At 41.8% G+C, this 14,822-nt stretch overlaps 1 protein-coding gene across 2 annotated transcripts in view; it reads left to right on the top strand.

Moving 5' to 3' along the window:
- Positions 1-14,822, top strand: part of GCN1 (GCN1 activator of EIF2AK4) — a 41,151-nt gene that overhangs the window by 3,389 nt on the left and 22,940 nt on the right. For both annotated transcript variants that reach the window (XR_011729702.1, XM_071763207.1), the window contains exons 4-25: positions 103-234; positions 1,306-1,414; positions 2,099-2,197; positions 2,280-2,414; positions 2,910-2,978; positions 3,065-3,173; positions 3,584-3,658; positions 3,919-4,047; positions 4,221-4,271; positions 4,642-4,740; positions 5,008-5,181; positions 6,746-6,898; positions 7,666-7,758; positions 9,179-9,254; positions 9,410-9,569; positions 10,453-10,642; positions 10,760-10,884; positions 11,220-11,398; positions 11,521-11,614; positions 12,370-12,483; positions 12,638-12,836; positions 13,147-13,302. Coding sequence is in view for 1 of the 2 variants with exons in the window: in XM_071763207.1 (XP_071619308.1) it covers positions 103-234; positions 1,306-1,414; positions 2,099-2,197; positions 2,280-2,414; positions 2,910-2,978; positions 3,065-3,173; positions 3,584-3,658; positions 3,919-4,047; positions 4,221-4,271; positions 4,642-4,740; positions 5,008-5,181; positions 6,746-6,898; positions 7,666-7,758; positions 9,179-9,254; positions 9,410-9,569; positions 10,453-10,642; positions 10,760-10,884; positions 11,220-11,398; positions 11,521-11,614; positions 12,370-12,483; positions 12,638-12,836; positions 13,147-13,302 (2,720 nt within the window). In the remaining variant the exon portion in view is untranslated. The remainder of the gene's footprint in view (positions 1-102; positions 235-1,305; positions 1,415-2,098; positions 2,198-2,279; positions 2,415-2,909; positions 2,979-3,064; positions 3,174-3,583; positions 3,659-3,918; positions 4,048-4,220; positions 4,272-4,641; positions 4,741-5,007; positions 5,182-6,745; positions 6,899-7,665; positions 7,759-9,178; positions 9,255-9,409; positions 9,570-10,452; positions 10,643-10,759; positions 10,885-11,219; positions 11,399-11,520; positions 11,615-12,369; positions 12,484-12,637; positions 12,837-13,146; positions 13,303-14,822) is intronic.

Below are 14,822 nucleotides of genomic sequence, written 5' to 3'. Positions count from 1 at the left end.
GGGATTAAATAACTATTAGCTCTGGTGAAATGAGAAGGCAGAGCCCTTTGTGTGGTGTTGGCAGGACTGGGGGTGGTCACAGAGGTGTCTCTTCCATTCCAGCGATGCAGCGTCCCGCAGAGCCCTGCACCTGGCGCTCCAGCAGCTCGCAGAATCCCACCCAGAGGCAACAGCAAAAAACCTTCTGCAGTCACTTCAGTCCTCAGGGATCAGCAGCAAGGCTGGACTTCCCAGGTGCTGGATGGGTTGCTTTGTGTGGAAGCAGCTCTGGGGTTTTGGCAGTTACTTTTGTGTTCGGAATGATTCTTTTGCTACTGCTTGCCAGAGGTGTTAAGAACATCTGCTGCTGGATCTGAGCTACAGTTTTGCCATTCTTAACCTTCAAGTCTGGAGAGATGAGGAATAAAATCTTTTATCAAGGAGTAGTCTCCAAAATTATTGGGAAGGGAAATTTCCTTGCCTGTTAGTTGTTCAGCTGGAGGAATTCAAGACTTTGTCATAGACAGGAAGATAATGAAATTTGAAGCTGAGCTAAGCTGCAGGCTGCTGTTGCATTGTGGTAGCATCAGAGAACACCAGTGGTGCCAAAAGGTGACCTAGGGGGTTGTTCAGCTGGATTGGGCCAGAGGGCACTGTCCTGCTTTGCCTCCATGGCTGAACAGACATGTACCTTCCAGAGGAATATCTGGGCTTGATTTAAAGGCTTGCAGTGATGTGATACTCACCCCTCAGTTACTGTCGCTCACCTTGTGTGCAAGGACACTTTCCATGTTCCTTCATTTTGAGGGAGAGATCAAAGTGGGGTGAGGATCCTGAGGGTTCTGCAAGATGGGAGCCATTACCTGGAGTGGAGGGAGGAGGTGAGAGTTAGCAGAAATCAAAACCAAGTGATGTGCCAGGAGGGAATGTGAGCTGAGAAATGATTTGGTGATCTAAGGCTGGAAAGCTCTGACAATGAAGATCAGCAGCAGATGAGAAATCTTGAGACAAGTATTTAATGCTCATTTGTGTAATGGCACTGGAAGATCCAGAAGTGGTCTTTCTTCTGCTAAGAAGGCAGGCAAAATTTAGCCTCTTTTGTGCCATTCAGAAGTTCTAAGTACTAAAGAGGAGGTAGCACACATAGCTTAAGAGGAGTAATTATTTCTCCAGCAGCTGAGGCATCAGCTGTATTTTTCTCTGATAAAATTGGCCCTGTTATAAGATGATGTTCTGACTTGGGCAGAGATCAGTGTTGAGGACCAGCAGGTGTAAGTTCCATACTGAGAGCTGCAGATTTACCTCCTTCTCCTGTTTGTACAACAGTAAGAGCAGTGGATCTGCAGCTCTGCTGGCACTCTCCTGGACATGTCTGCTCGTACGCACAGTCTTTCCTACACCTGACAAGAGACAGGGAGAAACATGGAAAAAACTGGTAGGTTCTTTTTGTTTGCAGAAAGATCCCTTTAGAGACAAGGACTTAAGTATTTCTAATGTGTTTTAAGTTGCTGAAACATTGCAAATAATTCTGACTGTAACCAATAGTGTCATGTTAAATCCAAGTTTATGTTGCAGTCCTTTTTGCTTTCTGGTGTATTTTGATCCCTCCTCTTCCACTGGAGAAAGCACGAGAGGGGGGCAGTCTTGCACCTCCACAGAGTTGCTCTAAATGCTATGGTGCATCCCAGAGTTTCTAGACTGGGCATGCTGATGGTGCCTTCAAGATGCAGTCTGCAGCATGGCATGAATTCCTTGTGCCTCCCCTTAAAATATTTGTATGGGATGCTCTATCATAAAGTGTCAAGTAGCTTTTTGCTTTCTTTTCTCTTTTCTCAACCTGAACCTGTGACCATGCTCATGACACCTTGGAATATGGTTGGAACAGGTTTTAAGCAGAGATGTAATCTAGCACAAATTTCTGTTTTCAAAGTCAGGGTTTCCAAAAGTATTATGCTGTTCTGCAAAGTGGTGCACGTGGGCTGAAAGCAATGTCAGTCTGTTGGAAGAACTTACAAGACCTAGAGAGTCAGCTAATCCGTGGCACCTGACATGCTTTATTTTATATGAGCTCTCTGAGAAGCAGGACCATGAAGGTTTTCTTGGCTGTTTCCCTTGGCAGGTGGAGGTTCAGTGTTTGCTCCTTTTGGAAGTCCTGGGAGGTTCTCATAAGCAGGCAGTGGATGGAGCTGTGAAGAAGCTGAACAGGCTGTGGAAGGAGGTGATGTATACCTCATGGGACTGTTTTCAGTAGCTGTTCTAGGTTCTGTTGTGTTAATGGGCCTTGCTCTTTTTCTCTTCAGAACCAAGATCTGGTGGATCAGTACCTATCTGTCATCCTTGGTCTTGAACCAAACCAGAGTTATGCTGCAATGCTGGGACTTCTTGTACAGTTTTGCACAGCCCAGAAAGAGATGGATATTGTCAAAGGGTACAAGGTAAATCTGACATACTGGAATTTTGTTAGTAAATAGTGTCAGTTCACCTCATGGAGAAGGATACTAAACAGATTTCACAATGAGTCAGGTACTTTGCTTCTGCTCCTGGTTTCATTATCTGTCAATTCAGTAGTTGTGCACTTCTGACTAAAGTCACAGGGATAGGTTTATAGAGGAGGTGCCAGATGCATGACCTTTTAGTGTGCATTTATGGCTAAGGCCAACACTGCAGATTTCTGCTTTCTCCCCTCTTGTAGGAAGGCAGCAGTTCACTGTCAGGGTGTTCTGAGTGTTGGGCTGAAGGGCACAGCACAGAGCAGTGACCTCTGCTTCTTTGTCTCCAGTGAGGATGGAAGCAGAGTTTCTACATAGTGGCTCAGGCTGCCTTCTGGAGGGGGGTGAGATGGGGTGTGAAGCTTGGCTTCCTGCTGGTGTGTGGGGAGCTGTGTATGGTTTATGATGTGCCTGTAATTTGGTGATTGTGGTTGTTCACAGAGTGCTCTTCTGGATTTCTACTTGAAGACCATCCTTATGAGCAAGACAAAGCCTCAGAAGCACGTGCTGGTGAGACATCCTGTCACAGAGCTGTTTGTGCTTTTGTCCTGTGTGCAGTGTCCAGGGCTGTGCTGAGTGCTTTATTCCCCTTGCAGGACAGCTGTTCCCCACTCCTTTGGTACATTTCTCATGCTGAATTCAAGGACTTAGTTTTGCCAACTCTGCAGAAATCCCTGCTACGAAGTCCTGAGAACGTAATTGAAAGTGAGTCTGTTGTCTCTCTGCATTGTTCCATCCACAAGTGGATGTGTGAGCAGTTGTTCTTAGAGCTCTGGAGTTACTGGGGCAGTGTGTCTGTCTCTCTTGACTATCTTTTTGGTCCTGTGAGTGCAAGCACCAGGATTGTCTGGCATTTAAAAGTTGGATGTTGAGAAGCAGCATTTTATGTGTGATCCCAAGTGTCTGGGTATGTGATAGCTACTGTTTGCACTGAGAATTTCACAGCTGAGTGCTAAGAATAATCCTGCATTAATCTGTTCATCGGAAATCAATTTCAGTGTTTTTTCTTCCTACTCCTTACTGACCCTGTTTGCTCTTGCTGTGAACTGTGTATTAAAATTCTAAAACCAGTTACTTAAGAAAATGTAATATGCTGTTATCTCTTCTGTCTTCAGCGATCTCTTGCTTGCTTGTATCTGTGAACCTGGATCTCAGCCAGTATGCTCTAGACATTGTGAAAGGACTGGCCAGTAAGTACTCTGACTTCTGGAGGGAGTGATGAAATCAGAAAAAAGCTTTCTTCCAACTTCCTGGCAGTACTCTAGCAGTGTGATTACTGGTGAAGAGGTTGTTTTATGTGGGGGGGAGGGTGATGCTGTAACTTTGAACTGGGATAGTTCACATGATGGTTCCAGAAGTCAAGTTAAGCCACATGTCAAGAAATGTCCTTATCTTGCAGATTCAATGCTGTTTGTTGTAAGGAGCTCTTATCTTTTACATTATTTTCTAGGTCATCTGAAATCCAACAGTGTGCAGCTGATGGATGAAGCAGTTGTAGCACTGAAGAACTTGGCTCGGCAGTGTAGTGACCCTTCAGCTGTGGAGTCACTGGGCAGGCACCTTTTTGCCATCTTAGGGGGTGAGTAAGTTGTTTGCCAGCTTCAAGAAGCTTTGTATCTTGTATTTTCTGCTGCCTTCAGCTGCCTGTATGGTAGAGGTGTCTCAATCTGGATTGGGGATAATGGGGAAGCTTTTGTATTTTTAGGGAAGATTTTTGATAAAGCACATCACCCATTTGCTTCCTGTTGGCAGGCTCAGAAGGGAAGCTGACAGTTGTTGCTCAGAAGATGAGTGTCCTTTCAGGTGAGGATCCTACAAGAGGTGAAGGAGATGCAGCAAAAGACTGAACAAAAGGCATCTGTACTTAAGCCTTTAGGATGCCTTGTCTGTCATTCCAAATTGGCTGTGGTTAATGTCCTAGAGGGTGTTGGATACCACATGCCTGTTTTTGACTTTCTGTTCAAAGGAAGTAATTGGCTGGAAGGCTAAAATGTTCCATGCAAGGAAAAAGATTTGACATGTTGAATGTGACACGTTGGATGTGACATCCAGCTGTAGCAACAAGAGATGTCTGTGAAGGGATTGCCATGTGAGGGGTTGTTCTTGATTGTTTCTGGATTTTGCAGCAAGTGCTGGTAGTTTGGGAACTAATGAGAGAATTCCATCCTTTCAGGGATTGGCAGCCTTAGTCACCACGTGGTTTCTGGGTCCTCTAGCCAGGCTCTGAGTGGAACCATGGCTGAGCTTTTCATCCCTTTCCTGCAACAAGAAGGTGGGACCATTCTTGAGTTTGCTAAGCTGCTTTCTTGATCAGGATTTTCATATGGCCTGTTATTCAGGATAAATGTGGGTTCTCAACTGTTGGATTATTAAAACCCTGCTTTAATGAGCAGCCCCAGAGCGACAGAGCTGTGTCTCTTAGAAGCTGTGTCTCTTGTGCTCTTTTCCTGCCTCCTCTTGATGCTGTTACTTGCTTTCTGTTCTGTGTTCCTGTGTTTTATGCAAGTGCTGAACTGACATGAGTTCTGTTACTTCCTAGTCCATGAGGGCACATTGGTTCATGCAGTCTCTGTCCTGGCTCTTTGGTGCGTTCGCTTCACCACAGAAGTTCCTAAGAAGCTGATAGAATGGCTAAAGAAAGCCTTCAGCCTCAAAACCTCTACTTCAGCTGTGAGACATGCCTATCTGCAGTGCATGCTAGCCTCTTTCAAAGGTAAAACTGCAGCTATTAATAATTTTCTTGACTGTGTGGTTTAATAGAAGAGTAATCAACTGTTGTACTTCCTGATGTAAATACGTAGATGTGTGGATTAAGAATTTGTAATGTAGTTCATTGGCCTCCTTTGTATTTCTCTTTAAACTTTTTTTCCTTCAAGCCTCTAACAATGGTTTGTCTCCTTGTATAACTAGAATCACTGGCCATCATGATGTCTTTTCATATACCCCCACTGCCCATCATATGTCTTTTCATATTTTTGTCTTATTTTTGTCTTATACTTAAATTGTACGTTATCTCAGGGACTATGCTTTTGGTTTACATATCACCCAGCAGCACGGGGATCCTGGTCTGTGGCTTTGTTTCTCAGAAGCTTTTTTAAAAAAAAACCAAACACACCCTAAAAATAATGTGTTTAATATTAAGATCCTCAGAAGTTCTAAAGTTCTGGCAATCCTTTTGAGATTTGCCCGTTGGTCCTTTGCTCTGACTTCAGCATTTCATCCATGGGTCAGCAGCTGATCAGTCTGATGCCTGAACGTGAGATCTCCCTTTCTCATCCATGCACTGTGCATCAAAAGGATGCTATCCATTTGCTTAAGAAGTCAATAACTCAATCTGTTTTACCAGATACAATGCATCAGCCATCACTTTCTCCATGTGGATAAGAGTGTAATCATAATTTTACATTTTTATACTGTGGCTACCAGGAATTTCTGTGCTGTCACAGGGCTGAAGAAACAACTCTGAAACTGCTTAGATGTTGCAGGATGCTGGTCCTTTTAGAGGTATCAGTATGGCAAAACCTGAAGCTGCTCACACTTGCCACAGGCAGGGGGTTTTACTTGTATGTGACATGTGCAGCTGTTTAAGGGATTGGGGCCCAAGACATTCATATTCCAAAATAATTTACTCAGCACTGCAATTCTCAGTATCCCTGCTTTGGCCCACCCACTGAGGCAGCCAACTGGGACATAAAGCAGAGATTCTACTCTTAACAAGTTTAAAGAAAAAACACTACCTCTGAATACTTAGCAAATCACAAGGTCTTTTGTTTCCTTTTTCAGTATTGTATGTGAGATGTTGCTTGTGCAAATACCAGGAACCCATAGCTCAGTTTCCATGGAAGTGAGGGTTGCAGACCAGTGGGAATCCTTGACTTGTGAATGTTTGAAGTGGAACAGATGGTTGTAGCTTGCCAGGAATTTACTTTCACTCTCTTAGGGAAACATAATGTTTGAAGTCAGGCTTCCTGAGAATTGAGCCAGTTCCTTTAATGTAGCTGAATTAGCATTATCTTTTGCATCTCATGAACAGAAGCTTTTATTGAGGTGGGATTATTTTGTCTGTGAGGAACTGAAGTGGTTATCCTCTAGCTTTTCATAGCTGAAGTTTAAGGATAGTAGTGATTGGCAAATATTCTGGGACATTTCATAGTGTTCCCAGTGTGTGTCTGGTTTGTTTCCATGGCTCATGACAACAGAGTAACTATTGAAACCCTTGTGGTGAAAGTGTGAAGGACTGTGTTGTTTTTGTAACTTGTCTCTTTCTGTCTCCTCAGGTGACACCTTATTACAGGGAATGGAGTTACTGCCAATGCTGATCCAGACAGTAGAGAAAGCAGCATCCCAAAGTACTCAGGTTCCCCTGGTAACTGAAGCAGTTGCTGCAGCTTTGTTGATCTGCAGGATGTCTGTAATTGAAGGACAAGCTGGTAAGGTCACAAACATCCAGTAGAATCAATCCAGTGTAAACAAATTCTGAGGGTTAAATAACACCTTTTCTTGACAATATGCATGAGATAATATTACTTAATCTGTGTATTGTTTCTGCAAAGAGAATCATTGCCCTTTTGCAAGCCAGGGTAGGATTTATTTCCATCTCTCTGTTATGTCAGTGAAGAATTCTTGCTCTTCTGTGGCTTTGCAGATTTCAGCTTCTAATCCCTTAGGGCAGTATTGCTCTTTATTCTGGCAGAGGACATTCACCCTCACCTTACAGGCTAAGATTGGACTAATGCATTAAAATTACTTCTTGCTTGTTGTTTTTGTCATATTTTTACAAACCATCTTTGAAAAGTGTGGGGACTGGAATTCTGTCTTCAATTAGGGAATATTATAAGAACTGAGTTCATTTATCTGCCAGAATGCAAAATCCAGGTGTATTCTGTCTGTCAAAAGCAACACAACGGTTTCCTCGTTACCTTCTTTTTTAGGAAGGATTATCCTGGCAAAGATTAAGGTGAAACACCTTACATTTTGTAAGTGTAAATCAGAGAAGTAATTTTTTTTTCAGCAGGTGTTTTTTGGGCATGCTGATAGTTGTGAATGAGAGAGATGAAAGGCTTTATAATTGAAGACAAGTAAGGCTAAAAGTAACGAGTGATTTTAAGAAGTGGTATTCTTCTGTATTTTATGTATGATGGTGAGTTCTGAGTTATTTTGAAATGTTTTTGATAGACATCTGTTCTTTTCCCATCAGAGTCTAAGATGAGTGGTTTCTGGCAGCTGATTCTGGATGACAAAAAGCAAATTTTTACATCTGAGAAATTCTTGCAGTCTGCATCAGAGGAAGGTAAATTGTCAGTCACTGCGTATCTGGTTAAGTCTATAACTTAGTGCTTATAAGAACTATTGTGCTGTGACCCTTGGAGGATCCAGTTTCAGAATAAAATGAAAAACGAAAAATCTAGATGAATTGTAGTCTAAGTTCCACAATTAATTTATTTCTAATGAGCCTGAGTTATCAAACATTTATTATTCCATATCTCTATATTCTGTAAAAGTATTTCCAATATGAAAAGTGTCTGTGGGGTGTCCCAGAGGGTAGGTAAATATTTGCAGTCAATCTAAGGGACATGGAGAAGCCTAAAATTAAGAAGAAGGGGAAAAGTAAAACAAGGCTGGAGAAGAAAACATGTAGGTGAAAATCTTAAGATATATGGGTGAAGGGTAATAAAGGTAGGAGATCAATTGTGTTATAAATTAGTCTATCTATGCTCTGTCTTGTTCTCTTGTATTTAAAGAATAACTGAAAAAAAAATAATGCAATGTACCCATCAGAAACCACTACTGATGACATTTAAAACTGAAAGTTCTGAAAATGAGTTCATTAATCATCTCTCTGAGAAGAACTTATTTATCTTTTGTGTAAAGCTTTGAAGACATGAAGTTTTCTTAATGGGAAAGAACAGAATTTCTTCTTTGCTTGACATGATCCCTGTTTCCTGAAGGCATTGTTTATATCCATTCATTTCCTTTCCCAAATCTGCAAATATCCTGAAACAGTGCGACTTGGAAAACTTTATACTGCTCCCTTTGCTAATTAGTTTCAAAAACTAGTACTGATATTTTGAGAGTAAATATTGTCATGATTTGTTATTGGTTATTTAAGCAAAACCATCCAGCTGAGATGCTGAACATCCCCACATTGTCTGATGCCTTGAGTGTCAAAAGTCCCCTGTACAACACAGGTTATTACCCAAACCCATGTCCAGGGCTTTCTGCTTCTGCTTTTGAGATGTGGTTGAGCTTTGATACAGAACCCAAAGGGCCTCACTGAAGCTCAGGAGTAAATACCAAGGCTGCTGTTCAAGTAGTGCTGTGCACTTGTGTGTGAGTTCATACATTTTATTGTCACCGAAGAAGTTTTGACAGTGCTCAGGGATTGGCAGAATTGATGCAAGGATCACTGTGTTTATTGTTTGGATTCTTCTGTTGACTTAGCCAAAAATAAGTCACACGTAGGGATCAGGAGAACTCTGTGGAGATCCAGCTCACAACATTTCTCTGAAGTCATGGTTCTGTTTCCAGTTTTGGCAGATCTGAATAGGATTTGTCTCTAGCTTCACTGAGAAGATTATATAGAGGCTTAGTTTGGGTTGCTGCTTTAATGTGTCCCGCTTGCTGTTTGTTTGTTTTCAGGTTAAAAAAATAAAATAAATAGTTTCCGGATGAAGTCTCATGCTATTTTAAATATTTGTCTTTTCCCACAGCAATGTGTACAGTTCTGCAGCTGACAGAACGCCTCCTCTTGGATCACGCACAGCGGCTGCCTGAAAGTAAAGTTCAGTACGTAAACTGCTCTCCCTCCCACCCTGTGTCTGACCCCTGCATCTGACTGGGCCTGGGGCTCTGCACAAAGTGATGAACTCCCTGTGCTTTTGTGTCCAGTTGGTGTGCAGAGCTGCCTCCCTTGCTAAACCTGTTTATTGGTCTGTTCTCAGGCAGTATCACCGTGCCCTTGTTGCAGTACTCCTGAGTCGGACCTGGCATGTGCGAAGGCAGGCCCATCAAACAGTTAAGAAGCTCTTGTCCTCTTTGGGAGGGTACAAACTGGCTTATGGGCTCTTGGAGGAGCTGAAAACAGTTCTCAGTTCTCATAAGGTGAGTAGTCAAGCAGCCTGGTCTCTATTTAGCCAGTTTTTTGTACGCTGCCAGTCATCTCCCTACTGGTGTTGACATAAACTGATGATGATTCAGTTCCAGCTGTATGATCTTCTTGAATGCCATTTATTACTAGATTGCATTATATTACTGTATCAGTGTCTGTGGTGTGCCAAGTCTTCCTTATATACACAGAAGACATTCAAAATTATCTTGGGAGGAAGCTGCAGTTTTCAGTGTCCTATTATTTTAATCCAAATTTAATCCCTGCTGGAAGATCAAGTGCTTAGTTCCTTTCTTTGTATCCTGGTTGCTTGGCCCTGAGTTATAGCTCTGGCTGCCAATTTATATAAACGTAATAGAAATACTTTATAATAAACTATTATATCTAAAAAAAAAGGAAATGAAAAGGAAACACAGAGTGCAGCACAATGTCAAGTTGTATGATAGATTAAGTTGCATTAATTAGGTACCAAGGCTGGGACTTTGTAAATAGTCTTCCCTTGTCACAGATACTGCCTGAACAGGGTATTTTTGTAAACGTACTGGGTAAAAATAGATTGCAGAAGTTGATCAGTCTGTTGCCATCCAGCTGGTTCAACCTTTTCCTAAGTTCTCTTTGCTGAAAATTATCATTTTAGTTTTATTTTAGCCCTGTTTGCAAAATCTGGTATAGACCTCCATTCCCAGGCTTTCTGTCACTGCCATCTCTGCTTCAGTTCCACCGTTACCCTGTAGCCCTTCTTCCCTTTGGGAAGCTCACATTTTTGGTGCTGACAGAGGGAACTGATTGTTGGTATTCAGTATGTTGTTACTGTGGGGAAGTGTGCTTAGGGCTCAGGAAGGCTTCATGTGAGGTTGTAATGACAAGTTGTCCCCTCAGATTCTGCCTCATGAAGTTCTGGTGATGGAGTCAGGAGAGCTGTCGGAGGTAGGAAAGACCTATGTGCCTCCCCGTGTCCTTCATGAAGCACTCTGTGTCATCTCCAGTGTGGCAGGGCTTGATGTGGATTCCTTTGAGCCAGAAAGGCTGGCTCTGGAGATGCTCCTGGTGAGCCATCACCCATCTGTTGGTAAGTGAAGGGGTGAGACCACTGTCATGGCCAGTGTGTGGGTTCTTTGCCTTACTTTTTAGTTTCATTGTGTCAGCATTCTTCTTCATACTTATGCTCATTTATTCTTCGTGCTAGTGGCAGTGCAGCCAGGGCTTTGGCCAGCCCTGCTCATCAAGATGAAGATAGATCCCAAAGACTTCATTACCAAACACCTGGATGTTATATTACCCAGGATCACTGCCTACACTCCAGAGAGCCAGGTGATAAGCTTTTGCTTTTCTTGTGTTGATTTTGGGCGATGCTTAGGAACAGAAGAGTTTTCTGGAGAAGTACCAATTGGACTATAAAGAAGGAGATCTGTCTAAAAAGTGGGGAACAGGCAGGCTCAGAGAGAATGTCTGTAGTGAGCAGGAGATGGGATTTAAGGGGGAAAGAGTGCTTGCCAGCAACTGAGTAGAATTCTAGAAAAGACTCAAGTACCTGCTCAACAAAGAATTAGGAATTAGAACAGAACATGAACTGCCTCAACAGGGAATGCTTTTTGAGACAACTTCATGGAATCCTGCTACTGTTTTTTCCTTTGTTTTCTTGATAGTCATCTATGAATGCAGTGGGATCTCTCTCTCTGCTGTCACCTGGTAGAGTGCTCCCACAGCTCATCAGGACTATCTCAGCATCAATGGAGAATCCAGCTCTGTGCCAGGTTACTAGAGAGGAATTTGCCATCATGAAGACACCAGAGGGAGAACTGTATGACAAGTCTATAATACAGAGGTAAGACTTTATCAGCTGGTGAGTTTTTCAGATGCTCTTTCTGGACAGGAATTTGAGGGATTTGTGGGTCTAGGTATTAGTCTAGAGCAGTGCTGATTCTATTTTCTGTTTTTCCTTCTCAGTGCTCAACAAGATAGTATGAAAAAGGCTAACATGAAGAGGGAGAACAAAGCTTACTCCTTTAAGGAGCAAATAATTGAACTAGAGCTGAAGGAGGTGAGTTGATTGGACAGGAAAGCCAACCTGATGTCAGGATCTTCACTACTATCTCATCTTTTGTTCCCTGGCTTCTGGCATGTGTGTGGACACTGTTGGGAAAGATTCTCTGAACTTCTTTGAATACCTAAATCTTGTCTTCTCTTGTATCAGTTTCTTTTCTCTTTTATATGTATTTGTATCAATTTAGGTAGAATGCTGTTTGTTTGTGAGTGTGCTTACTGGTTGCTAATGTCTGGTTTTTTTCTTCATCTTTTGTTCAGTGTATTTCATGTCACTTTTTCAGTAAGTGTTGTTAAATAGGTGCTTCCCTCTTGTAGAGGGTTCTGTTCAGCCTGTCCAGAGTAATGGGTGTAGGTGGGCTGGAAGAGTTTGGTCAAAGGAAGACAACATACCAGGGTGGCTGGAGCATTCTTTTATTAAAGATTACTTCTGTTTGCTCTGGGGAGGATGACATGCCCATCCACTGTAGAAAGAACGAGACAGATCTTTCTAATGGTATCAAATAATTTGTGACCGACCTAAGCCTGTGAGAAACTGATGTCATGCTGCTAACAGGACACGAAAATGTTATTAACCCTCTGATTTCCCTTTTGTGTCTTCACTTAAGATTGATAGGCTTGGAAGAATATTTTTATTCTGTTTTAAAAATAGATTGTGAACCCTCCCCCCCAGTGTGTTCAACTTTCTCTTCTGTCTAGTTGAGATGGTGTTAATAGCTCCTGGTTAATAATGTCCATGGCTCTCTACTGCAGGAAATAAAGAAGAAGAAAGGAATAAAGGATGAGGTGCAATTGACTAGCAAGCAGAAGGAGCTGATGCATGCACAGCTGGAAAGGGAGTCTCAGATAAGAAAAAGGCTGAAGGAGGTAAGTTTTCATGGGGTTTTCTGCCAGCTCTGCAGCTACCATGACCCAAATAATTTTGATAAAAGGAAAATGGAGTAGCACAGAGTATTTGGCAATAGCCTCTTTGATTTGTTCATTAGCAATTAGATATAATATTGAATTGTGTCTCTTACAGCTTGATCATGAGCTGGAAACAGCCCTAGGACTCCTGGATGCTGTTATAAAGAGAAAGCCTCCTGGTCTAACTCAATACGTTCCTGGTCTCATCAGTTCCTTCTTGCCACTTTTTCGATCACCTTTGGCTGCTCCAAGGATTAAGAAGCCTTTTCTTTCCTTAGCTTCCTGTGTCATGCCTGCTCGACTGAAAACCTTTGGTTGGTACTTGCAGTTGCTATTTAACAGCAAGATGCAAAATTTTTTTTTTTATGGTGGGGTGGTGGAAATCTTTGCTTCTACAAGGCATAGATCATTGACAGCCAAGAAGAAAAACCACTCTGAAACAGTGCTTAGGGAGATAACTGCATCATCCCTGCTGCTGCATAGGACTGGGCCCAAAGACAAGGAGTTGTCTGGTCATTGTGACCAGCTCTGAGAAGCAGTTGGTCATGATGGGACCTGGGGATTTTTCTATCAAGAAATGTTTGGGTTTAGTCCTCTTATGGACTCTTTATTCTTTCATACCAGGTACTTTAGTGAGCCACGTGACCTTGCGCCTGATGAAACCAGAATGTGAATTGGATGAATCCTGGTGTCAGGAAGAGCTGCCTACTGCTCTGAACAGAGTTATTAGCTTGCTGCATGCTCATACCATTCCTAGCCGAACAGGCAAGGGAGAGCCAGGTAAAAAGTATTGTAGATACCTCTGAGAGCCACCCCCCAACCAGTAACTGGGTTTGCTGGTTTGTGTAATGTTTGTCATGGGTTTTTTTGTTTTGTTTTGTTTTGTTTGTTTGTTTGTTTTCTTTTTTTAATCAGGTAAGTCTTCATTGACAGGAAAAACTAAGGGTTTTTTTTGTAGTGGCAGTAGTAGAAATGAGTAACACATATGGGAAAAGTAGAAATGGAATAACAGTATCTTTTCTTAAAATGGTTCATACAGAAATAACAGTAGTTAGATTAAGGCTCATCTTTGCCAAGGACAAGTTTCTACCTTTCAACATCACTTAGCATGAGTGATTCAGTGAGACTAAGTGGAAAGACAAAACAATTGCTTGTTATCTGTGATCTCAGCAGTGAAGTGCCTGTGGCCTCTGCTTGTTTGCTATGTAGTGCTGCAGTTCATGAATATTTTATTCTGGCATGGTTTTAGAAGCAGCAGTTCTTTCCCACTCTGTAGCATGAAGGGAAGCACCAGTATCTATACAGTGCAAGAACATAATCTGAGTTAAAATTCAAGTGCTGAACATCTTGGTGAAATTTCAGTGCCTCCACTATGTACATTATTTCCATAATGATTGCAAGTTCACTAACACTTGAATCCATGTTCAGGCTTATTTCCTGAAAGTAGTGTAAGTATTTTCAACCCTCTTCCTTCAGTATTTCCAGCAGTTAAATGAATATTAAATTAATATCTGATTATCTTTTTTCTCACTTCTCCAGCAAGAGGAAGTAAGTTCTGTAACACTTTATGGACAAGTCATGTTATATTCCCCAGCAATTTTTCCTCATTTTTAAAGTTCCTTGGAGTCCAGTGTTGCAGTATTAGTTAGTAGAGGGTAGTTTCTTAGGTTATCATGTAGCCTAGGGGAGACTGTAGCTCATTATAATGTGGATGCTAACATTACTGAAATGTCTAAATGTTTTTTGTCATCTTTTCCTATTGGTTGATACCAACTACTGTGCTAATAGAGAATTTATCTTCTCTGATAAAGCTTTCTTCCTTCTTCTGCATAGAGAGGCACAGCTTCTTAAGCTTAAAAATATCTGGCCAGTGATTTAAAAAAAAAAAAAAGAAAAAGCAAGCATAAAAGCAAATGGATCTCGAGCAAACAGAGAAAAAAATCCCACATCAGAAATGGAGGGGATTTTACCTAAGCTATTCATGATAAATAGTAAGGAGCTCACAGTGTTATTTGCTATTTAATATTTCTCCTTTGAACTCCTATTGCTGTATCTGTGCCCTATATAAGCTGACTAATACTGCAGTGTTGTATCTGCAGTGCTCTTCATCTACCTGTTAGAAATTTAAAATCTGGTGATCTCTACACAGACATTTTCCCTGGGTGTCTAGTGGTTGAAGTTTAACTGGACTAACTAAGAGGACTGGAAGAAGCATTTGTTAAGTCCCATAGCCAAGGCCCTGTGAGAAGAAAGGATTAAAATCTTTAACAATAGGAATCCAAAAGCTTTATTTTTTTCAG

This window comes from Heliangelus exortis, chromosome 19 (assembly GCF_036169615.1).
Source record: "Heliangelus exortis chromosome 19, bHelExo1.hap1, whole genome shotgun sequence".
NCBI lineage: Eukaryota > Metazoa > Chordata > Aves > Apodiformes > Trochilidae > Heliangelus > Heliangelus exortis.
Note: the sequence above shows the minus strand (reverse complement) of the source record. Positions and strands in the feature narration are given on the sequence as shown.